This window comes from Eretmochelys imbricata, chromosome 14, assembly GCF_965152235.1.
Source record: "Eretmochelys imbricata isolate rEreImb1 chromosome 14, rEreImb1.hap1, whole genome shotgun sequence".
Lineage (NCBI taxonomy): Eukaryota > Metazoa > Chordata > Testudines > Cheloniidae > Eretmochelys > Eretmochelys imbricata.
The window spans coordinates 43,634,963-43,659,698 of record NC_135585.1 but is presented as its reverse complement, the minus strand read 5'-3'; the positions used below and the strand labels follow the sequence as shown (position 1 = coordinate 43,659,698).

The following is a 24,736-nucleotide window of genomic DNA, read 5'->3' as shown; positions in this document are numbered from 1 at the left end:
CAGCCTTAGGCGCAGTCACCGCTCAGCTCAGAGGGCCATTGCACTGTAACTGCAGTACTCTTACTTTAAAGTGTAATGTGTATCCCTCTTTTGTATTTACATAGGGCTCATGTTGAAGGAGATTTTTGTCCACCACTCTGTTCCTGTGAGACACTAGGGCAAATTCTCCAAAGTCAAGTGAGTTACACCAGATGTGAATTTGGTCCAATGTCCCTTTGTAACATCAGTACCCAAGCTTGTATCCCAACTTGATAATAACTCCATAGGAAGGATAAATAAGTCTTTAATTTAAATACTCAGATCCTCAAACCATGAGCCTGGGATTTATATTGCATATTAGACAAAAAGCGCACAATAAAAATCATATCGTATGAGGTGATCAGGTCCCTCATTCACATTAATTGCTGTGTTTCTGTGTCTTGCTATCACTGTACACTGAGTTGAGTATGTTGTGAAATCAGTAACTTGAATTATTCTTTTATCCTTGTGAACCATCAAAGGATATTTCCTGAATTGTTTCAGGTGCTCCGATGGTCCAGTGAAGCACAATCTAGAAATTCCATTTGAAACATCCATGTTTGCCAAGAGAAACCAAAGCTACCAGTAAAATTCTATTCAAGTATCAGGGGAAATGAAGGTGTATTAACTGTATGGAGATCACAGTTAACAAAAATTATCTCTCTCTGTGTCCCCAGACACATCTATCTATCTAATCTAATTTATCGTACTACCTAGGTATTCCAACAATAAATATATTCAGACTAATCAAGTGCATAGTGTCTCACAAAAGTAGAATTCACAGAATAAACTAAATTGGTTGAGAATGATTTGGGGACATAATCTTCCTTGTACATATCACTTTCATAACCTTTAACATTTTGAAACAGCCTCCACCAGGCCCAAAGTGATAGCTATCCACAAAAGCACCACATTTCGGTGGCATTTCATGATTCTAACACCTGTGAGTGCATGGAAACGTTAGAATTTACACTCATGAAACTCAATGGGCTCAAGATTCAATGGAAACATGGACACTGCTTATGTGAATCAGTGAGTGACCACTTACAATGATCTTTATGTGAATATTAGGTAAATCAGATGGCACAAAATCTTAACCAGTTCCATGTTATTTTATGAAGCGATATTAATTGTACATAACAGATCCTTATGTTTTAAGTACATTTGGTAGACTGGATGCTAATCTACTGTAAATTGGCAGTTGAAGGTCTGGCCAAGACAGCAGGCAAGCCTCAAAGGGTTTGAATGTTGGGTTAAGATAAAATTCTGGACAATGTAAGGTGAAATCCTGGCCCCACTGAAATTAAGTTCTGTCGTTGACGTCAGTGTGGCTAGGATCTTCTTATGATTTTTAATGTCTGTCTCACAATATTTGTTGTTTTTCTTCAAATCTCAACTGCTTGAATCAACAGATCAGCTTTCATATTTTCTTTTACATAATCATTATCCCTCTCTCTTCGGTAGTTCTTTTCACCCATAGATCACAAAGCACTATATAAAGGAGGTGAGAATCATTATCCCCATTTTACAGATGTGGAAACTGAGGCACAGAGAGAAGCCATTTGTTAGGGGGCTTATTCCTTCACCCACTTACTTCCCTGGTCCTTCTCACATGAACAGAGAGCAACAATACCCGAAGTCCAAAGGTGCAAACAATTCGATGTTTATTGGGGTGAAGTTCCAGCAAGCATGATTCCAGTTTCCTTCCTTAGTGTCCCTCTTCCCAGCTCTGATACCAAAGAGCCTTAGACCTGTCTCCCTCTTCCCGTTCCTGCCGTTAGCCAAACATGATTCCAATTTCCCCATCCACAGTTCCCATTTCCCCCTGCCCACACACCCACCCACTCACTTCCTGATTGACTGCAGACTATACAGCCCCCTAACACCATTACTTGTCCAAAGTCATCCACCAAGCCAATGGCAGAGCCAGGAATAGAACTAAGAAAAGGAGGACTTGTGGCACCTTAGAGACTAACCAATTTATTTGAGCATAAGCTTTCGTGAGCTACAGCTCACTTCATTCTCCTAGTCGCAGTCCAGTCCTCTTGCCACCAGGGCACACTCATGGTTACAGAGAAAAGCATAAAAACATGAAGTGCACCCTACAGACTCAAAAACCAGACAGCAAATCAAAAGAACCCAACATTTATTATTTAAAGCCAATCTCATGATTTCTAATGACGTCTCCTCTCCTTGCTGAGATGCTCGCAGCGAGGGTGAGGGGGTATCAGGGAGTGGGGGGTGGGGATCCCCCTCCACTCACACTGTGATTTTAAAGGTGAATCAGGACTAAGATTCTGGATTCAGTTTTGACATCATCAAAATTTTGTAAGCTATTCTCACATATTTTCAGTCCAAACCGGCAGAATCCGTGCGAAATCAATCTTTCCAAAATTTTGGAATGCCCGTGTACTAAAAACAAAGAAAAAAAGAAGCCTACAAAAATACCCATCTGGGTTTTTACCCAGTCTGGAACTGGAACCGGAACTTTATTCTGAATCCCCTTCAAAATCCACTGGGGTCTTGATTTGAGGTTCCTGTGGGTTTATCTTACCTTGGTTTGGAAGGGTTAAATTTTTATCAGTAAATGTCGGGAAATGCCAGTTTCGCCACGCAGAACGTCAACCGCCCAAAAAAAAAAAAAGGTCCAAAAAACCAGTTGTCGTTAAATAATTATTCTTTGACCCACCTTGTTGTCTGACACACCACAGTAATTTCCCACAAGTGTGAAAATACAAATAGACAATATTTTTTTAAAAAATGCTCACAAATAAACCTTGATATTCTCTGTCAAAATTATAAAAAATAAAAATTGAATTCTGCCAAGCCTGTCGATATCTCTATCCTCTCCACAGGCCAGGCTTTAATAGAAATAAATAATTGGCACATGTGCAATTTGTTTCATTTTAAATTAAATACAAAGTAAGAGGATAACAATGCATAAGGGCTGGATTTTGAAAGGTATTTAGGTGCTTAATGGGGTTTTAAAAAGTATCTAGGCCCTTAAAACTCATAGAAAATCCCATTAGGCACCTAAATACATTTAACAATCTGGCTGTAAATGTTCAAGGATATGAGACACTAAGGACCAGATTGTTAAAGGTATTTAGTCACCTAACTCACACTGATTTCCATTGGAGTTGGGCAGCTAATTATCTTTAGACTTCTGGCCCTCAGGGATTGTTGTTGTTTTTTCAATACCCTATCAACTTTGGTATATCTTCCATGTGCAGACTCATTTTTCTTTCACCACATTTTCTGTGACAGCCAATGACCTCCAGCACATTTTGAAAAACATCGCTTCCCTGAATACATGTTTCAGGGCTTCTTTTACCTCTGGGTTCCTCAGTGTGTAGATGAAAGGGTTCAACAGGGGTGTGACAATAGTATTCAAGACGGTGACTATTTTGGTCAATTCCAATGAGTTCTGCATGGAAGGGTTGACATGTAGGAAAATGGTCGAACCGTACCAGATAATCACAACTGTGAGATGGGAAAAGCAAGTTAAAAAGGCCCTTCTCCATTCCTTATCTGATGGGATTGTCAGTACAGTGGAGATGATGTAAAGGTAGGAGAGCAGGGTTATGACACAGGAGCCCAGGAGGACGATGAAGGAGATGATAAAGGCCACCAGATCAATAAGGTAGGTATCTGTGCAGGAAAGAACTATCCACGGTGCTAGGTCCCCAGAGAAGTGATTGATGACACTAGGGTACAGAAGGACAACCTGGTGATCAGAAATGCTGGGACACAAATAGCCAGGAAACCACACAACCAAGAGCCAACATCCAGCTGAGCAGTCAAGGTGCTGTTCAGGATGGAGCTGTAGAGCAAAGGATAGCATATAGCCAAATAGCAATCGTAGGCCATGACAGCCAAGAGAAAATCTCTGTGCATCCTAGGGAGAAAACAAAATACATCCGTAGGACACAGCTGACGAAGAAGATGGATTTGCTTTGGGACACAAGGTTGGCAAGCGTCTTTGGGATACAAGCTGTGGTCTGCCATACCTGCGGGAAGGAGAAATTGCAGAGAAGGAAGTACATTGGGGTGCGAAGGTGTCGGCTGGTTGCCACTAGGACTATGATCGCCACATTTCCTGTGACAAGGAAGAGCACAAAGAGCGAGATCTGCAAATATTGGGTCGCAGGGAATCCCAGGAGAATAAATTCCTTCACACTGGTGTGATAGCCCTTTTCCAGTGCGGTCAGCTGTTTTACCTGCCAAAACAAATGAAGACATGAAATTAAACTGATTAAACACAACCGTGTCTTTGTGGGATACAGATGATTCTGATGCACAGAAAGAGCAGATAATTAAAAGAGGCAGGAAATAATGGTTTAAGGCTGAAAATATCCTATTGCTATTACATTTCTGGAGCCTTCCTGCTCACAGGGTGAATTTAAGTTTGTCCTGAATTTTCCTGTGGAAACTTTTTTTCCAGTGGAAAGTGGCTTTTGGACCAAAAAGAAACTTTCAGGATAGAAATTCCATTTTCAGGTGTTCCTTGAAAAACACAATTTTTAGTTTTTGTCAATGAAACATGTTTTTTCCATGGTCAGCATCCAAAGCCCAAGATTGATTTTATTTTAATTGATATTTTTGTTGTTTTAAATTGAAAATTTTCAAATACAAAGTTGCTTTCTGGGTGTGTGTGGGGGGTGGGGGTTGTCCTTTTGACAAAACCCTGAAAAATTTCAACAGAAAAAACAACATTTTTCCTGTAAATTCTTCAGGATTCAGGAGCCAGATCATTTTCAAATGAGACCTATGGGTGTTAGGCATTCAGCACAATCTGTGATTCCTTTAGAAGTGAACAAAACCCCATCGTCTCTTTTGAAAATCCCTGCTAAATAGGGTGAGCTTTTCAAAAGTTCTCAGTATAGGCCTATTTCTGCTCCCGAGGAAGGAAGTCAATAGGATTTTTGTCATTGAGTCAGTGGGAGCAGACTTAGGTCAATACTGAACACGTGAGATTTGTACCTGTCAATTTCCTTCCTACAATGCAAGAGGACCTTTAATTCTTTTTATGCAGAAAGTCTCAGGTTCTAAGCCTGCTGAAGTCCCAAGTTGGAGTGGGGATGTTATACAAAGTTGCAGTTCAGAGGACAGCTACTCAATTTTGGAGCATAAATAACCATTTACATCTATAAACCAGCATTCATTTTGGGTAGTTGAAAATGAGTCAGTTGCAACCTCCTTTGACCAATTGAGACTGAGGTGTGCAAGGCCATGCAATGTGCCAATTACAGCAAAGCTCAGGGCCAGAGAGGACCAAAGAACAAAGGACATAGGAGCTCAAGTCTCATTGGCTCTTTAGTCAATTAGCTGCACTTGAAAATTTAACTGTCCATCCTATTTTCAAAAGTGATTTAGGGCCAGGTTAGTTGAGGTATTTAGGCACCTAGTGGGATTTTGAAAAGCACCTTGGTACCTCAAACATTGATTTCAATGGATGTTAGGCAACTAGAAGGTTTGAAAATTCCACTAGGTGCCTAAATACTTTTAAAAATCTGGCCCTAGGGCTTGTCTATGCAGAGAAGACACAGCAACTTAACTTCAATATCTTTATTTAGCCCACTGCAACTTTTGTGCCTTTGTGGACTCTTAGGTTGAAAACTGGTTATATCAGTTCAGTTTGCACCTGAAAATTGATATACATGAGGTTTAAACCAATATAATATCCACACACAAAGTTGCACTCTTTTAGCTAAATTGGTATAAAATCACACCTTTCATTATGTCAGTACAACTTTTTGTGTAGACTAGAGGCAAATATTTTAAAAGCACCAAAGTGTCTTAGAACCAGATTTTCAAAGGTTATTAGGTGTCTAGTGGGATTTTCAAAGGCCTAGGCACCTAAACCCCATTGAATTCAATTGGAGTTATGTGCTTAACCTGCGTAGGTACTTCTGAAATTCCCACTAGGTGCCTATCTGCCTATCTTCAGATGTCTAAATGTCTTTAGCCTCTGGTGCTTTATACTTCTGTATCTTAGACCACCTATTAGGTTGCCTAAATGTGGACGTAGTTGCCTAACTTTGGGCAGCCACTTTGGGCCAGATTTTAAAAAGTATTTAGTCACCTAGTGAGATTATTAAAAGGACAGAGGCACCTAACATCCACAGAAATCAATGAGTTGTAGGTTCCGAGGTGCTTCTGGAAATTTCAATAGGCATCTAAATATCTTGAGAAATCTGATCTTTTGTCTTTTACAAATGGAGAAACTGAGGAACAAAGAACTTAAACAATTTCACAGTGGTCCATCAGCAAGTCAATGGAGACACAGAACCAAGGTCTCCTAACTTCCAATGCTCTTCTTTAAACAAGGACACCGTCCTTACTAAGCCAGGGGTTTGGCACATTCTTGAGAAGACAGTGAAATTCTGTTGAGACCAAATCCCAAGAGCACTTCTGAGGAACATAAATTTGTCTTCTTTCTTGGACCTGTTGAGTTGCCATACATAAACGAAGCAGGTAAGGGAAAAAGACAGCAGGGTGATGACAAAATGGTAATGCAATGAGACTCTAATCAATATAGAAATTTGTGCAATAAGTAGGAAGATTTTGTGTATGAAACCTTTAAATGTTTGATTTATAGCTGGAGGAAAAAATATGGCTCGCAATGCATTTTTTTCCTCAGAATCCAAGAACGCCTCATTCTAAGGAGAGAATATAATGTGTGAAGGGGGTCTGTTCTGGCTAGATCTGTCAGCAAAAGCTAATAAGTTAGGTCCACTAGAGAGAGAGAGAGAGAGAGAGAGAGAGAGAGAGAGAGAGGATCCCAGAAATATACTTTAAACCACTTGTATTAAGATCTATTTTTTGTATACTTGGTAATGTGACCTACTGGGCCATATCTGGTTGGAAGGAATAGGTTTCCCAGTGAGTAATTGGTTCATCTGTAACATACTTCCTTCTCTCTCACTTACTTTCTCACTTTCTAAATTTCACTCATCTTTTTCAACTCTTGAATGCAGAAGAGAAAATAACTATATGATAGATCTGTGGCACTCGCTGCTGCTGTAATTTATTGAGCCGCATAGATAAGAATGTAAAAATGGATTGGATATTTCTCTTAGAGGTAGACTTAGGTTTCCATAGCCACAAATGCCACATGGATGCCCACTCCTCATTCATTTTCACGGGCATTTGTTTGTTTAAGAACCAGATTTTTAATGGTTTTTAGGCACCTAATGCGATTTTTAGAATCATCTCGGCACCTAAAAATCCTTGATTGCAATGGGTATTAGACACTTAGCTGCTTTGAAAAATCCCACTACGCACCTACAAGCCTTTAAGAATTTGCCCCATAATCCCTTAGGCAGCTTTTGAAATCTCAGCTGTAGCCTGGTCTGGTAGATGGGAAATAAGGAGTTGGAGTTTGTCCCAACTCTGTCACTCATTTACTGTGTGAAAGTCAGATTAACGGTCTGTGCCTCAGTTTCCCCATCTGTAAATAAATGAAATAATACCATTCACCCACCTTGGTAAAATGGTTTGAAATCTACAGGTGAAAAAGCACCATGAATTTCTTCCCAAGTTTACTAGAGTGAATGAATAGAATAACTTTGACTTCCTCTGTCATTGGATCAGGCCCTCTGTAACTATGAAGTTTAGGGTATTAGAAGGCAGGAGATCCTGGTCTCTGTTCCGGGCTTTTCCCCTGACTTCCAATGCATCCCTAAGCAAGATCCTTTACCCCTCTGCCCTACTTTCTCCTCATATGGCAGAGGATTGATAATGATTAATTATTTACTACAGAGGGGCATTGGGCCCATTCCAAACAACACTGAAGTTATGGCTACAAAGGGAGTTTTTTTCAACCTGTTGTAGAATAAAATAGCTTAGGACTGGACATTGATTTGAAGATGTAAAGAGGTTTATAAGTACAAAGTATTATTATCTTTGCCAGACTAGCTCAGATTAGCATAAGGAGGATAATCATTATGGGTGCGATTTTTAAAAGAGTTTTTTCGGAATCAGGCATTTACATTCTACTGAATCACAATGAGATTTGAATTTTTAATTGCTTTGAATTCCTTTGAAAATCCCATTGCACAGTGATAATCAACCGTTTATCCTTCAGGGCAAAGCCTTATTTCTGTCTCAGCTGAGCATGGAATGTGCCTCTAAGGTCCGGCACTGCAAAATCAGATACATTTATTATGGTTTATAATTTCTTCTTTTGTAAAATGGGGACAATGACGCTGACTCCGGTTGTAAAATGCGTTGAGATCTACTGATGAAAAGCATTGCACAAAAGCTAGGGATTATACTTAAAGAGCATTGTCAATTAAGCACTGTCTGGTACATAATTCTGTATGAAATTCTTGTTCTGTTCTCACTTGTATGTTAATATGTCATGGATAGGCTTGGCAGCATTTTATTTTTATTTTTTATAATTTTGATGTGTACTGTCACTGTTTATTTTCAACCATTTTCTCCACTTTTTATTTATTTCAGTGTTCATAGTTGTACAAAATTATGGGGGTGGGGCGTGGGAGAGTGTCAGACAAATGATAGTTAACACTGAGATTCAAAAAGTGAAAGCTCTATAAACCATTAAAATACAAATTGTCAACATCACGTGTTAAACTATAGAAAGTAAATATCCTTAATTCAACAGATCATACCTGTTTTCACTATTCATTCACTAATCCATTTGTAAGCCGAATTCAAAAGTCTAAATCACTGGATTTTGACTCTAATAAGTTCTCCTGCAGTATTTTTCTTACTTTGCCTATTTGTAAATTTTGAGTATTATCGATGGAAATACATTTTCATCAGTTTGTGTGTGTGTGTGTGTTGAAATCGACATTTATCAACATTCACCAATAAAAATCTAATCCTTCCAAGCCTAGCCATGACGTCTGTTCCTTGGTTGTTAGAATTTGATCCTGGGCAAAATGTAAAATCAGTTTTAATGTTTGATACAAATGGGGAGATTGTCAAAGGATTTTCAATGGGAGTTGGGCCACAGAATTGCCCTCTTTGCCTCTGAAAATCTTCACCAAAGACAAAAATCATGGTCCTGGACTCAGAAGAAGACACATAAATAACCCCAGCGTTCCAAAGGTGTGTATTGGGAAGGGTAGCTGAGTTCTGAAATGAGCTGGAGAATGGAAAATGAGGGAGAATCTAGGAGAAAAGATTAGGAGTTCAAGTTTGGCAATGTTGTGCTGGAACTAGAGATTAGGATTCTCTGCCTTGGAATATACCGATGTAAAATGTTCATCGTAGAGCCTTTGAGGAACAAAGACAAGTCCTGCCTGCCGCAGAGCACAGCAGAGATTCATGAAGGAGAAAATAGCAGAGGACAAGACTGACCCATTTACCTTAATATTAGAAGAAAGGAAATTTTCAGGGAAACTGGGATATTTTTCTTCCTATTCTTCTTCATGCTAAATTCCGCAGATCTGTTAAAATGGGATTTGCATATCAGTGATTCTCCAGAGTGCAAGTCAAGATCATCCCTTTAATATGGACATCCAGAATCAAGGGAAATTCTACATGCCGTGTGTCCGTAACTTAATGGAGTTCAATGGGTATTGGGTACCAAACTCTCTTAAACCCCTTTGAAAATCCCAGCTAACAGCGTGGAGGGACTTTTGACAAGGAATAGCACTGGCTGAAGATTGAATGAACAATTAGTAGATCAAAAGTGCCATCAACATTTCCAGTGTCAATGGGAAAAATGATGAAATGATCAGGATCCCCTTCCCTTCCCTTGCCCTGTTTCTTGACAAACTCTAGTTGTAAGTTGTAGCTGATTGAGGTTTAGGGAGATGGGGAGGTGGTAATAATTATTCAGGCACTAGGATTCTGACTTGAACATTCAAGGAACATCCAATAATGCATTTTAACTGTTTAACTCCATGAGCATCTCTTGTGACCTACAGAATTCAAGACTGGGGTGGAGATGGAAAACTGATTTGGTGTGTTGGTTTTCACCCTCTGAGTCCTGGATTTCCCTATTGCTGCTATTTGCATACAGAAGGAAGCGTCCACTCCCATGGATGATGAGATTGTTTCTCATCAGGAGGACTGAGAAGAACAGAATTCAATACAAAGTATCATTTATTTCTCCAGATGTTAGAAGATCTGTGGACCAAATGAATTTGGTCACTGTGTGGGGTGGGGTAAAATTTTCAACAGCAGCTAAGGGCCAGATTTTTAAAGGTATTTAGGCACCTAGTGGGATTTTCAAAAGCATCTAGGTGGCTAACACCCACTCAAACCCACTAGTACCTCAGGAGGATGTTAAACAGAAGCTACTAAAGTTAGACATTTTTAAATCAGCAGATCCAGATAACCCGCATCCAGGAGTGTAAAAAATGCTAGCTGAGGAGCTCACTGGGCCTTTACTGTTGAAACACTGGAAGAAAGCTCATGTTGTGCCAATACTGAAAAAGGGTAAATGGGAGGACCAAGGTAATTATAGGCCTGTCAGGCAAGATAAGGGAGTGGCTGATTGTGAGGTGATTGACATAAGCTGGGACCGTATAGATCATTGTTGCAACCAAAGTCCTGTAGTGGCACCAAATCTTGTATAAAGGGAGTCAAATAAGGTGTCAAAGACAAGGTTATGGTTTTCTGGTGCTGATTATGCTGTCTATTTGTGTGTATTATTTTTGTTGTTAAAGTTATGAATATTGGCTCTATACTGTCTGTATTTCAAACTTATGCTACGCTTCTCCGTGACACCCCAGGCAAGCTGGTGTCAGCTCTGCCTAGGCTGCTTGGTGGCCCATTAAGGACCACCAGATATACAATTGACCCATTGAAAGAAAGCAGACACGCCTTGGGACTCAGCAAGGTATGCAGGGACCTGCCTATGGACAGAACTCTCAGGTGTTTCCAGGCCAGGTGATGGACAGCTTCTCTTTGGCACAAAGAAAGAAAGACCACATGGCAAGAGACTATAAAAAGCTGCTGCAGCTCCTCCATCTTGTCTTCAGTCCTGCTTCATCCCTCTGGAGGGACTTTGCTACACTGAAGCTTTGAACCAAGGACTGAAAGACCCATCCCAGCTGTGGATGTTCTCCAGAGACTTGATTTGAACCTGCAGTTTATTCTCTCACTGCTGCAAGCCTGAACCAAGAACTTTGCCATCACTGTATGTCATTGATTCCATTGAACCAATTCTAGCTCTCGTCTATATCTTTTCTTTTTATGAATAAACCTTTAGATTTTAGATTCTAAAGGATTGGCAACTGTGTGATTTGTGGGTCAGATCTGATTTGTATATTGACCTGGGTTTGAGGCTTGGTCCTTTGGGATCGAGAGAACCTTTTTTCTTTTACTGGGCTATTGGTTTTCATCACCATTTGTCCCCATAACGAGTGGCACTGGTGGTGATACTGGGAAACTGGGGTGTCTAAGGGAATTGCTTGTGTGACTTGTGGTTAGCCAGTGGGGTAAAAGCAAAGTCTTCTCTGTCTGACTGGTTTGGTTTGCCTTGGTGTGCACAGAAACCCCAGCCTTGGGCTGTAACTGCCCTGCTTGAAGCTATTTGTCCTGAATGGGCACTCTCCGTTGGGTCCCGCCAGAACCAGCATCGTTACACTGATAAGGGACTCAATTAATAAAGAAATAAAGTAATATAATTAATGTCATTTAACGTGGGTTTATGGTAAATAGATCCTGTCAAACTAACTTGGTATCATTTTTGATGACATTACAATTGTGATTGATAAAGGCAATAGTGTTGATATAATAGACTTCTCTATGGCATTTGACTTGGTGCTGCCTGACATTTTGACTAAACAACTAGAAGGATACAAAAATAACATGGCACACAATACATGGACTAAAAGCTGGCTCACGGTTAGGTCTCAAAATGTAATTGTTAAAGGGAATTGTCTTGGAACAGGTATGTTTCCAGTGGGGTCCAAGCGGGTTCTGTTCATATCCTAACTCTATTTCACATTCTTTAATGATATGGAAGATGACATAAACTCATCACTGATAAAGTTTGCAAATGACACAAAAATGAGGAAGTAGTTAATAATGAAGAGGACAGGGTTACAGAGCGATCTGGATCGCTTGGTAAGCTGGGCGCAAGCAAACAATATGATTTTACTATGGCTAAATGTGAATGTCTACATCTAGGAACAAAGCATGTAGGACATACTTGCAGGATGTGGAACTCTATTGTGGGTAACAGTGATTCTGAAAAAGATTTGGCGGTCATGGTGGATAATCAGCTGAACATGAGCTCCCAGTGTGATGCTGTGCCAAAAGGACTAATGCAATTCTTGGATGCATAAACAGGAAAAAGACTATGTCCAGTTCTCGTGTCAACAGTTCAAAAAGGACGTTGAGCAATTGGAGAGGGTTCAGAGAAGAGCCATGAGAATGATTAAAAGTTTAGGAAGCACGCCTTATAGTGACAGACCCAAGGAGCTCAATCTATTTAGCTTAACAAAAAGAAGGTTAATAAATTCCTTCATGGTCTCTTCAGTCTAGCATAGAAAGGGATAACACCATACAATGGCTGGAAGTTTAAGCTAGGCAAAATCAGACTGGAAATATGGCGTACAGTGAGAGTAATTAACTTTTGGAGCAATTTACTAACGGTCACAGTGGATTCTCCATCACTGAGAATTTTTCAATCAGGATTGGATGTTTTTTCAAAAGATCTGCTCTATAAATTATTTTGGAGAAGGTCTATGTCCTGTGTTATACAGAAGGTCAGATGATCACAATGGTCCCTTCTGACTTTGGAATCTATGCATCAATGAATTCAACGTGTTTAGGTGCCTTGGTGTTTTTGAAAATCTCACTACATGCCTAAATGCCATTTAAAATCTGGCCCTGGGTGACAAGAGAGCCTAAATCCAATTTTCAAAAGAGCTTTAATCTTTCAGAGATAGATTTTCAAAAGTATGAAGATGTCTAAAGCTTCAGATAGATGCTCAGTGGGATTTTCAAAAACACCTAACCACATTAGGTGCCTAACCTGCTTAAGCATTTTTGTCAGTCTGCAACGTTGACATCTAAACACTTTTGAAACTCTAGCTTTTCGGCTCCTAAGCAACTTACATGATTTTGTAATGGGATTTAGGCTTCTATATCATTTAGGAACTGTCATAAACACAAAGGGAAGGGTAACCACCTTTCTGTGTACAGTGCTATAAAATCCCTCCTGGCCAGAGGCAAAACCCTTTCACTTGTAAAGGGCTAAGATGCTAGGATAACCTCACTGGCACCTGACCAAAATGACCAATGAGGAGACAAGATACTTTCAAAGCTGGAGGGGGAGGAACAAAGGGTCTGTCTGTCTGCGTGATGCTTTTGCCGGGAACAGATCAGGAATGCAGCTCAGAACTCCTGTAAAAAGTTGGTCAGTAATCTAGCTAGAAATACATTAGGTTTCCTTTTGTTTAACGGTGGGTAAAATAGTCTGTGCTGAATGGAATGTATATTCCTGTTTTTGTGTCTTTTTGTAACTTAAGGTTTTGCCTAGAGGGATTCTCTATGTTTTGAATCTGATTACCCTGTAAGGTATTTACCATCCTGATTTTACAGAGGTGATTCTTTTACCTTTTCTTTCATTAAAATTCTTCTTTTAAGAACCTGATTGCTTTTTCATTGTTCTTAAGTTCCAAGGGTTTGGGTCTGTGTTCACCTGTACAAATTGATGAGGTTTTTTATCAAGCCTTCCCCAGGAAAGGGGATGTAGGGCTTGGGGGGATATTTTGGGGGAAGATGTCTCCAAGTGGGCTCTTTCCCTGTTCTTTGTGTAACACGCTTGGTGGTGGCAGCATAGGGTTCAAGGACAAGGCAAAGTTTGTACCTTGGGGAAGTTTTTAACCTAAGCTGGTAAGAATAAGCTTAGGGGGTCTTTCACGCAGGTCCCCACATCTGTACCCTAGAGTTCAGAGTGGGGAAGGAACCTTGACAGGCACCCTTGAAAACTGTATCTGTGATGTCTAACAATCCAGGTAACAAAGCTTCTCCTGAATTATGGTCTCTTGTATCTTGACAGATGGAGCCTGTGACTGGAAAAGAGAAGGCAAACCAGTCCAGGATACAGGAATTTATCCTTCTGGGCTTCCCCGGTAGTCAATATTTGCGGATCTCTCTTTTTGTGGTGTTTGCCATGATGTATGTCCTGACAGTTGCAGAAAATGTTGCCATCCTAGTCCTAGTGAGGGCCAGCTATCAACTCCGCACCCGCATGTACTTCTTCCTTTGCTACCTCTCCTTGCTGGAGATATGATACACCACAGCCTGTGTTCCCAAGACCATTGCGATTTTCCTGGGGAAAAGCAGAACCATCCCCTTTAGTAGCTGCATCCTGCAGATGTACTTCATTTTCTCCCTGGGCTGCACAGAATATTTCCTCTTCTCTGCCATGGCCTATGACTGCTATCTGGCTATTTGCTACCCATTGCACTATAGCACCATCATGAACAGCACCTCTTGTCTGCTCAGCTGGCCCTTGGCTCCTGGGTGTGTAGTTTCCTGGCTATTTCTATCCCAGAATCTCTGAGAGTTAGGTTGTCCTTCTGTGGCACTAATGTCATTACTCATTTCTCCTGCAGCATAGATTCCTCAATCATTCTCTCCTGCACAGACACCTATGTGTTTGAGATGGCAGCTTTTATCATCTCGATCATCGTCATCCTGGGATTATGTTCAATAATTCTGGTCTCCTACATTTACACCCTCTCCACCATACTGAGAATCCCGTCAGCCCAAGGCCAGCAAAAGGCCTTTTCCACTTGCTCTTCCTGTCTCACTCTTGTGATTATATGGTACAGCTCCACCATCTTCCTGTATGTCAGGACTTCCAAACAGAATGCCTTGGACATGAACAAGACTGTCAACACTTTGAATACTATTGTAACTCCGCTGTTAAACCTCTTCATTGACAGTCTGAGAAACGAAGAGGTGAAGGAGACTTTATGGAAGGTATTCAGTGGGACATGAAGTTGTTTTTGAATGGCTTAGATGTTACTGGGTCTGATTCTCAGCCTGTGCTCATGTTCCCTTTGGTAGTAACTGTCCTTGTTGTTGTTCTTTTAATCCTGGTTCCAATTTTACATTTACAACTTTGGTATTTGGGTAAAATGTTCAGAAGTGCCTAAGGGCCAGATTTGCAAAGGAATTTAGGCACCTAAAGATTCAGATAGGCCCCTAAATACCATGAAAGATCTAGCTTCTAGGAGCCTAATTTTTATTGAAAATCTACCGGACGTGAGCTCCTAAGGGGCATATTTTTGAAGATATTTAGGTGTCTAAAGATGCAGATAGTTGTTTAGTGGGCTTTTCCAAAGCACTTCAGCAGATGAGGCACCAAAATCCCATTGATTTCAGTGGTAGCTACAAATACTTTTGAAAATCTGTCCCTTAAAATCTCTTGAGAGGTCTCATCAACAGCCCATTGGCATCAACGAACATCTTTCAACTGAATTAAATGGCCTTTTGATCAGGCCCTATGTGGACATTACTTTTAGCAATTCACATTTAGGCCCCCATCCTGAGATCCTTACTCAAGTGCTAAATTATATTATTTTGAGTCGTCCAGTTGACTCTAACGGGACTACTCACACTAGGAAAGAAAGCTTGGGCATAAAGCGTGTGCAGGATCAAGACCTTAGTGACACTGAATCTGCACTCAGAAGTTTGTTCTAAGTTTAAATTTGTAGCAACTCCAGAATTTTCATTATCTGTGATGTATGACTGGTTGGCCAACTCACACGACATTGTGTCTGTTCCCTTGTTCAATAGCTGAAAAATTATTAAACAGCAGACTAAAGAACAACATGCAGGAAATACAGAATGATGAACAACGATGGTGGATTTTTTTTTTTAATTAGTGAAGAATTTCAAAAAATCAAATTTATTTCCCTTTTTAAAGGTTCTAAGTTTGGGGATCCTACATGTTGGTTAATTGAAACAAGTCAATAATGTTTTTTATAAAGTTTTCCGTTTAAATGTTGTCGAAAATTGAAATGAAAAATTTAATTAAAAAAAGAAAACAAAAATTCACTAAATCAACAGTTCTTTACAAACAATTTCGTTTTTGAAAATGGTCATTTTTCAACCAAAAGGAATTACAAGGGAGAAAGAAGTTCAATTAATGGTGATCAATATGTTTTCACAGAATGTTTTTTATCAAATGAACTTGATTTAACTGTGACATTTCTGATTGATAAAGGCAATGGTGTTTATGTAATAGACTTGCATTTTTCTAAAGGTTTGATTCAGGGTAACATCACACTATTTAAAAAAATAACACTACACAAAAACAACGGTAAATTGATTAAAAACTGGCTAACTGATAGTTCTCAAAACATAACTGTTCATAGAATCATAGAATCATAAAATATCAGAGTTGGAAGGGACCTCTGGAGGTCATCTAGTCCAACCCCCTGCCCAGAGCAGGACCAATCCCCAACTAAATCATCCCAGCCAGGGCTTTGTCAAGCCTGACCTTAAAAACTTCTAAGGAAGGGGATTCCACCACCTCCCTAGGTAACGCATTCCAGTGTTTCACCACCCTCCTAGTAAAAAAGTTTTTCCTAATATCCAACCTAAATCTCCCCCCTGAAACTTGAGACCATTACTCCTTGTCCTGTCATCTGCTATCACTGAGAATAGTCTAGATCCATCCTCTTTAGATCCACCTTTCAGGTAGTTAAAAGCAGCTATCAAATGCCCCCTCATTCTTCTCTTCCGTAGACTAAACAATCCCAGTTCCCTCAGCCTCTCCTCATAAGTCATGTATTCCAGCCCCCTAATCATTTTTGTTGCCCTTCGCTGGACTCTCTCCAGCTTTTCCACATCCATCTTGTAGTGTGGGGCCCAAAACTGGACACAGTACTCCAGATGTCACCAATGTCGAATAGAGGGGAACGATCACATCCCTCGATCTGCTGGCAATGCCCCTCCTTATACACCCCAAAATGCCATTGGCCTTCTTGGCAACAAGGGCACACTGTTGACTCATATCCAGCTTCTCGTCCACTGTCACCCCTAGGTCCTTCTCTGCAGTACTGCTGCTGAGCCATTCGGTCCCTAGTCTGTAGCGGTGCATTGGATTCTTCCGTCCTAAGTGCAGGACTCCGCACTTGTCCTTGTTGAACCTCATCAGATTTCTTTTGGCCCAATCCTCCAATTTGTCTATGTCCCTCTGTATCCTATCCCTACCCTCCAGCGTATCTACCACTCCTCCCAGTTTAGTGTCATCATCTGTTGATGGGAACTATTGATTTTAATGGGTGATAGACGCCTAGATGCTTTTGAGAATCCCACTAGGTTCCTAAATACCTTTACATATCTTGCCCTTGATGCCTGACTTATTTCTATTTTTGTATATTTATATCTAGACCAGTCTTATCATCAAAGTGTAAATAAACTTTAACTTTTACCTTTGTATCCCCCTACCTTTTGGAAAGTGTTTTACTTATTAAGGCTGGGGATTTCAAAGGAGCGTAAAGACGTAGGCTGGGTTTACCAAAGGAACCTGAGAGAGTTTCAATAGAATTTTTGCACCTATGTCCCTTTGGCCTCTTTGGAAGTCCCAGCCCTAATTAGAGCTGGTTGGAATTTTCATTGTAGAGGAAATTCCAATATTTTGAAATTGGTTTTTATCCCAAATCTGGATGAAAATTTAAAACGTGCTGATACAGACTAATACGGCTACCGCTCTGAAACTTGTATTTAGCTGTGACACCTTTCCCAAACCCGAGGAAGAGCTCTGTGTAAGCTTGGAAATTTGTCTTTCCCAACAACAGAAATTGGGCCAATACAGGATGTTACTTCACCCATTGCTCGGAAAACCCCATCAAGGAGATGAGATACGGGCACGCCCAATAAAGGAGAAAACACTGACAACACTGTCTATCCAAACACTCAGCCTCTCCCCAGGCAGAGGAACCAGACTGGAGATGGGGGTGGGGGGGCAGGGGGCCATGGCCCCATCACTTTTAAAAGTGGGAGGGGTATGTTCTCCCACTTTTTACTGGCCTTAAGGGAGACCGATGGTGGGGAGGGGGCAGAGAGGAGCAAGCGTGGGGAAGGGCCTTGGGGGGAAGAGGCGGCACGAGGGTGGGGCCTCAGGGGAAGAGGCCGTGTGGGGGTGGGGCCTTGGTTCAGGTGTCAGTGGCGCCCCCACCACTTCTAGGGAGCTTCCAGCGCTCCTGTCCCCAGGCACTCCCACCTCATAAAGAAACAAATCAATCCACCAGTAAAAAAAAAACAAAAAAAAAAAACCCTAAAATAAAATTTAAAAAATCTGAGAAAGAAGCAAGAACCAAACAACTGCACTGATACCACAATCATATCTTTTACCCTGAGGGGAAGAACAAAAAAAGGAATGGAGTCTCTGGCTCCTTAGGGTCTACTAGGGGCTTTGCTATGGCTCCCGATTTTATGTGGAAGGTACTCAGATAGCATGGTGGTGGGTGACAGTGTGAAATCCTACAATAGACAGATAGATTAGATTAGATAGAACAAACTCCTGCAAGTCCTTCTTACATGGGATTATGGCTGGCACCTGACACAGAGTAGGACTCTGCACTTAAATAGGTCCCTGTCTCTTTGTCATGTGCTAAAATTAAGACTTCCAGACCCACCAGCCATGCTCCTCCCCCCCACCCATCACTTCCAGACTCCCTATACAGCAAAAGACTTGTTCCATGCAGCAGGGCCTGTAGGTGAAAGGCAACAAAAATCAAAGGCCCCATCCTTCAGTTTTGATTTCTCTGAGTGATTTCTCTTCTTTCTTCAGTAAAGTAACATGCACCTTTCTCAGGTAGGAGAGCTGCCATGAACAAAGAGCGATAGACGGCTATTGAGCAAGGCCAGAGTTCTGCAGTCACCATGTCAATATTTACCCAGACAGCAAAACACAGAGTTCATGATCTGATGCTGCCGTATCCCACTCTGTCACACCAGCAAACAGAAACCCAAAAGCCATCATACCCCAAGCAAAGTTTTGACCCCCAAAAAGGAGAAGAACCAGAGACTCCATGAAATCTAATGGCTAATGATTTTATGTGGAAGGTACTCAGATAACATGGTGAGGGGTGGCAGTATAAAAGCATGAGATCGATAGATTTTCATCTTACTTATACTGCTATAAACCTGGAAGAACTCCACTGACTTAGTGGAGTTAGTGTGGATTTACCACTATACAGACAGCATTTTGCATAAAAAAAATCACACACCATATTCTTATGGGGACAGTAATGTCATCAGTTGATTGTATTTGCTAAAACAACACAGATAAAACCACGTTCATCAGAGAAACGCAGACATTTTATTCTTGTTGAATAACCTCCACCCAGTCAGTTTCCTCAGGGAAGCTTTGATTTCCTTGTTCTTTATGCTGTAGATGATCGGATTCATCACTGGCGGCAGCACGGAATAGAGAACAGCCACCACGAGATCCAGAGTTGACGGAGAGCTGGAGATGGGTTTCACGTAGGCAAAGACACCAGTGGAAAGAAACATGGAAATTACAATGAGGTGAGGAAGGCATGTGGAGAAGGTTTTATGTCGGCCCTGCTCAGAGGGGATTCTCAATACCGTGGTCAAGATCTGAACATATGTCACAATTATAAAAACAAAGCAACTTAGAGTTAAACACACACTAAATTCAATAACCCCAACTTCATTGAAGTACGAGTTAGAGCAGGCGATCTTGAATAGCTGGGGGATTTCACAGAAGAACTGATCAACCATGTTGCCTCCACAGAAGGTTATCGAAAACGTGTTCCCGGTATGCAATGAAGAATAGAGGATTACACTGATCCAGGCAATGGCTGTCATTTGGACACAAGCTCTCCTGTTCATTATAGTCTCATAGTGCAGTGGTTTGCAGATGGCGATGTATCGATCGTACGCCATGATGGTGAGTAAGACAAAGTCGGCCTCAGCAAAGAAGATGAGGAAAAAGACTTGGGCGACACATCCAGAATAGGAAATGGACCTGGTGTTCATAAGGGAATTGGCCATAGATTTGGGGATGGTGACAGAGATGGAGCCGAGGTCTAGGATGGACAAACTCATCAGGAAGAAGTACATGGGGGTGTGAAGGTGGTGGTCAAGAGCTATGGCTGTGATGATGAGAAGATTCCCTGTCAGGGCTGCCAGATAAAGCACTAGAAACACAATGAAGTGCAAAATCTGCAGCTCTCGAACATCAGAGAATCCCAGGAGAAGGAACTCGGTCACGGTGGTTTGGTTGGACATTTTCTTTCTTAGTTCGTGTGATGGCTGTGGAGGAAAGGAGAAAAGCAATGGTCAGGGTTATAGTGAGAGAGGGAATGACTCTGATTCCCCTCTCCATGATGTCTCATGATGTGAATGTCAAAGGTGTACAGCACTTGTCACTTCCATTGTCTGGAGTAGTGAGGGCTCCTCACCGCTCACAACCAGAGCACTACTCTGGTGCGTTATGACAGGAGTGTAAATTGGCATCGCTCCCTTAAAGTCACTGGAGCTGGGTCAGTTTACACCATCTGAGGATCTGGCCCAAGATGTGGCTTGATCAAATGCAGGATGAAAGATGGAACGAAGTACAATCCAAATCCAACAATTTGAGCCAAAATTATGCCCCTATTGCTACAGACAGCAGGCTCACAACTTGGCCAACTCAACTAAAATACTAAAATGTCAGCACAGTCTGATTCCCACTTAACTGAGAAATACAGCACAGAATCACCCAGCTTCCCGCATGGCAGCTTTTCTGTGATGATTCCACCCCAACATCCCACATACCGCCTGATGTCTACTTACATGTTGATTTATGGCACCAGATCCCAGCTGCACTCCCATTGCTGGGTGATGATGGGCTGGTCGCATTGCTCAGTTACTGCTAGGTTGTGTGGTTCCCCTCTGTGACTTTATTTCTGTGCTGTGTGAGTCAGGAGACTTCTGTTCTAGTCTTGCCTCTGTCACTTTGTGACCATGGAGCAGTCACCGCTGCCTCTCTTTCCTCCCCTTCCCTTTGTCTGTCTTGTGTACTTTGAATGTGAACTCTTTTGGGGATGGATTGTGTCTTCCTATGTGCATGTTCTGTGCACATATTGACAGTATTTTTGTTTAGCAGGCAGCAGTGTGGGACAGAGGCTATGATGGTAGAAGTGGAGATCTGGGTTCTAGTTCCATCAACCTGCTGCCTGTCCTTGGGTAGGATAAAGAGAGACAGGCTTTGTCTGGGAGCTTCGACTCTCAGAGCTTTAGTTTAGAGAGGTTAGTATGTTTAAAACACATTCTCTGGGCTACCAACTTTGCTACTTACTCAGTTTTACCATCCTGCAGCTACCCCTTTGAAACAGACAAACACGTTTGCAATAGAGGGAATGGGGTTGGAAATTATGGTGTTATTGGACAATATTCATGTTCCCCACCCTGGCAAAAAGCTAAGTTTCCAGGTAGGAGTAGTCAGACAATTTCTACTTTATTTCAAAGGAAAATTCAGTTTTCAGCTGAATATATTTTCATGGAATGTCTCTGATATCCATAACAATGAAAACTTTTTTTGATTATGCCTAAAAATTTTCAGGTTCCAACAGTCTTCAGCTGAAACTGTTTGGTTCTCACAACCTCAATGAAAAGTCAATTTTTTCTGGTGGAAAAAAAAATCTGATCATCTCTAGATATCTGCATAATTTGTTAGTAAAAGTCTTCAAGAGTTCTAATTGCAATTCATATTTCTGATATTAAATTTGCCCCATATATTAATACTCTAACATATTTAATTGAAATAGAAAACTTACTTTGTTGGTCTTTATTCCAATTTGCGATGCATTTGATCCGACTGTGTTAGGAATCATTGCTCATTATCTATCTATCTATCTATCTATCTATCTATCTATTCACCCACTGCCAGGATTGTTTGGTTCTCTCTCTCTCTCTCCTGCCCCCAACACTGTCGTATTCACCAGCTGTTGTCAGATCCCTTCGCTGGATGTCCTGAGTTGCAGGGGTCTCTCTGCAGTTCCTAGCACAGATGGGCGCTCCCTGCTTCCCTCCTAGGGCAGGCTTGGGTGAAAGGTGATGGACTAAATGGGATCAGGGACTGAAAGACACTCCCAGCTCTCGAGCTGATCCTGGTTTGTGCCATCTTCAAATAAGGTCACAGCCCAAGATATCCCTGCTCTGGGGCTAAATAGCTGAATCTGGTCTCCAGGGCTGTGAGGCCAGCTCTGCTCTCACCTCAGGAGCAAAGCATCCTGACAACCTGCCCTAGTTGACCCTAACTCCCCAGAGGGGGAACAGCACCTGCCCTGCATCTCACATGATGACAGCATCTCTTGAAGGACCTTTAGCTAAAAACAAGGCAGGGCTGGATCACAAAGGGGGTCCCCACAGGATGGCAAAATAAAACATATATTTGTAGCACAGACATGGGATCTACAATAGCTAAGAGCCTCTTGGCACCAGAGTCTCAGCTGGCCTGGAATAGCCTGTTCCTTCATTAACTCCACATAGTCACCTCTAGGGGAGCAGAGATGTTTTTCTCCTGCATTGCACCACCAGCTCTTGGGATGCAGCCACCAGAGGAACCCACAGCTCAGGCTGCCCTGGCTGCTTCAAGTTCCTCACTAAGAGACAAACACTAAAAACTAAGGACCAGGTCCTGGGCTGGTGTAATTTGATACACTTCCACTGACTTCAGAGTAGTGAGGGCTATTTACACCACTTGGGGATCTGACTCATTGACTTCCAGGGAGCTACATCCATTTACACCAGCTGGGGATCTGACCCATGATGCAGTTTCCAACCCATATCCTTTGCCTGTGAAACTGAACCAAAGAAGAGTCAAACATTCGTAACCAGGCTCCTCTTTCCTAGCTCTTTGTCCACTCAGATGAATTACAAGTATAACTTGTAAGGGTGACAGAGCGATTCATTCCCACTTGGGACAGAACTGGGGACAGTGTTGTGGAGATTTTCTGCATCTGATCTTCAATTTTTATTGGGATGAATAGCCCAGGTCTTTTACTTTCTTTCTTTCTTTCGCAGTAGTAACATTGTTTTCCTTCCGGCAGACAACATTAAAATAAAAGGCTCCTTTGGCTACAGATGCACTGTTTAAAAATGTGTACTTTACACGAGACATTCATGTCAGAGAAACTGATGAAATACAAAGAGCCAGAGAGTAGAAATCAGCCCGAGACCAATTGGAATCAGTGGTTCTGATCCTCAGCAAGTTCAAATCAGGGTAGCTCCACTGAAGTGAATGGGTCAGTGCCCCAGTTTCTGTAAATCACCTCTAGCTGCCTTGGACTCAAAGGATCCAGATCCCCAAACAGCTGTTGTGTAAGTCAGCCCCAGCCCCAGCCCCACTGAAGTCAATTAGACCAGTTCCTCAGTGAATGTAAATTGGCAGAGTGCTATGGAACTAGGCCAGGTTACATGAGCTAAATATCAGTGCCGTGATGTTGAGTCTTTTGTTTGTTCCTGTCTCTGAGATTCTCATTGCTGAACATCACAATCCCATCTCAATGCTCCTGGAATATTCCAATAGCAGGGTTCATAGAAACCTGCAAGATGGGTACCCAACCAGTAAATGAACTGATGAATATTATTACCATCACAGCAACGCCCTTCTAGTTGAGGTTGCACCATGATTTCTGTTTAAAGGTCCTCCTTTCCTAAAAAAAAAGAAAAGGAAAAAACAGAAGACATGCTTAGTCAGATTCTTTTGAAATTTAATGTGCCTTAGGAGGGTGCAGGGTAGGATTAGTGACCTAAATGTGGGGTCATCTGAGAGAGGGTTGTGGAGATATGAGCCCCGTTACAAGTTTCTAGGTTTTGTTTATTTTGCTCAAAGCTAGAGATCAAACTATTGATGTGAGGCAGGTCAAACTGGTTTCAATCTGTCTCATTTTACCCAAGGTAGTGCACGGCCCCCACGAAATCTTGGGGGACCCGAAATGAGAATGGAATTTAAGAAAGTCTGCGTGTTGGATTGTGCGCTTGTGCCAATACAGAAGGAGGGCTAGAGGATTTCCATTCCCGCCATTTCGTATGGTTTAAAGCTCAGTTTCTGGAAGTGCACTAGAAGCTGAATGGTTACTCGGATAGCTTTGAAATTTGGGTGCCTCCTGGTTTCCATGGGGGGAGTGTATCCGCACCAATGACCAGTGGGGGAACACACAGGGATGCCATTAACGTCTCTCTGTTTGAACTGGGGTAAGACAGCTTGGAAGCCCCAGCCCATGTTTGTAGCTCTCTCCGTTCCTAACTGTGCAACACTGGACTTCATTTCCTTCCCCACCTACATTTCCATCCATACAAATGTCCTTTGCTTGATGTGGCCACCTCTCCATGGAATGGGGAAAAAATGAAACAAAAACCTGTGAAGTGAAGAAATTTCCTTGGAGAAATTTGCTCTGCTGAACACACGGCGTGCACCTCTATGATCAACCCCTGGAACTGCTGCAGTCAGCGGGATTATTGCTAGTGACGGCAGTGGGATCAGGACCGGGCCTTCCCTGCTATGTAAGAGCTGAGGGTTGTGTGGCTGACAGAAGAAGACTATTTCTATCAGGAAATTGCAAATTAATTTGAGATGGGCCCAGCTCACCCTTCGCCCCCCCCCCCAACCTCACTCTCCTGCTGGTAATAGCCCATCCAAAGTGACCACTCTCTTTAAAATGTGTATGAGAGCAGGAGAGTGAGTTTGTGTGTGTGGTTTTTGGAGGGGGGTGGGGGGGGGTGAGAAAACCTGGATTTGTGCTGGAAATGG

General features: G+C 41.8%; 1 protein-coding gene and 2 pseudogenes across 1 annotated transcript; 1 reads left to right on the top strand and 2 right to left on the bottom strand.

Moving 5' to 3' along the window:
- Positions 1-3,253: 3,253 nt before the first annotated feature.
- LOC144274098 (olfactory receptor 6F1-like) lies at positions 3,254-14,205 on the bottom strand (annotated as a pseudogene).
- Positions 14,206-14,380: 175 nt separating this feature from the next.
- Positions 14,381-14,958, top strand: LOC144274097 (olfactory receptor 6F1-like; annotated as a pseudogene).
- Positions 14,959-19,275: 4,317 nt separating this feature from the next.
- LOC144275162 (olfactory receptor 14A16-like) lies at positions 19,276-20,229 on the bottom strand. The gene has a single exon (XM_077834310.1). The coding sequence runs from the start codon at positions 20,227-20,229 to the stop codon at positions 19,276-19,278; it is 954 nt and encodes a 317-aa protein (XP_077690436.1).
- Positions 20,230-24,736: the final 4,507 nt, after the last annotated feature.